Consider the following 603-nt stretch of genomic DNA (forward strand, 5'->3'; position numbering starts at 1 on the left):
AAACAACACTTGCCATGCTGTCTGTGCAGGTCGTCTGTTCTTTGAAAACAACATAATGGACGCATTTCTTCCCACTAGACAAGACTCGGGTCACCCCTCTGACTTCATATCTACCTGAACAGGAGAGCAAGTCTTCGCCAGGTGAGCGGTCCGTGCGAATCCGCCCGGCTGGGCTGAATGTTCAAGTTATCAGTTTGTTTGACCAGGAGAAACCCCTAAAGCATGCCAGTATTTGGCGCTTACGCTGTAACATTCCTAATATAAAGGCTGTTCTATTCTGAGTAGTCCCAACCGGATAATCACTGAGATTAGATGATGAAATTGATTATCACTGATACATCTGCACTAGTGGAACCTGAAATCAAGGTGTGGTATCATCGCCGTACGAATGAAGGGGTTCAGCAACTAATATCTGGTTATAAGTACAGACGCACACTAAAGAAAAGATCTGCCAAGTCTAAATACCTCTAGACATATTATCTAAGATATTCTGATCTGATATGACCAGCTGACAAAGGCGTTCCTCTAATTTCCGAGGAGTTTCATGCTAACCATGAGTCTGGTTTGGGGGTCTTGGATATGTTTCTGTATGAATGCCTATGC

General features: G+C 43.9%; 1 protein-coding gene across 1 annotated transcript in view; it reads left to right on the forward strand.

The window, feature by feature from the left end:
* Positions 1–471, forward strand: part of LOC119586025 (proline-rich protein 36-like) — a 6,200-nt gene extending 5,729 nt beyond the window's left edge. The window contains exons 6-7 of the mRNA XM_037934732.1: positions 79–228; positions 350–471. Coding sequence (XP_037790660.1) covers positions 79–228; positions 350–471 — 272 coding nt within the window. The remainder of the gene's footprint in view (positions 1–78; positions 229–349) is intronic.
* Positions 472–603: the final 132 nt, after the last annotated feature.

Source organism: Penaeus monodon, chromosome 20 (genome assembly GCF_015228065.2).
Source record: "Penaeus monodon isolate SGIC_2016 chromosome 20, NSTDA_Pmon_1, whole genome shotgun sequence".
In the NCBI taxonomy this organism is placed as follows: domain Eukaryota; kingdom Metazoa; phylum Arthropoda; class Malacostraca; order Decapoda; family Penaeidae; genus Penaeus; species Penaeus monodon.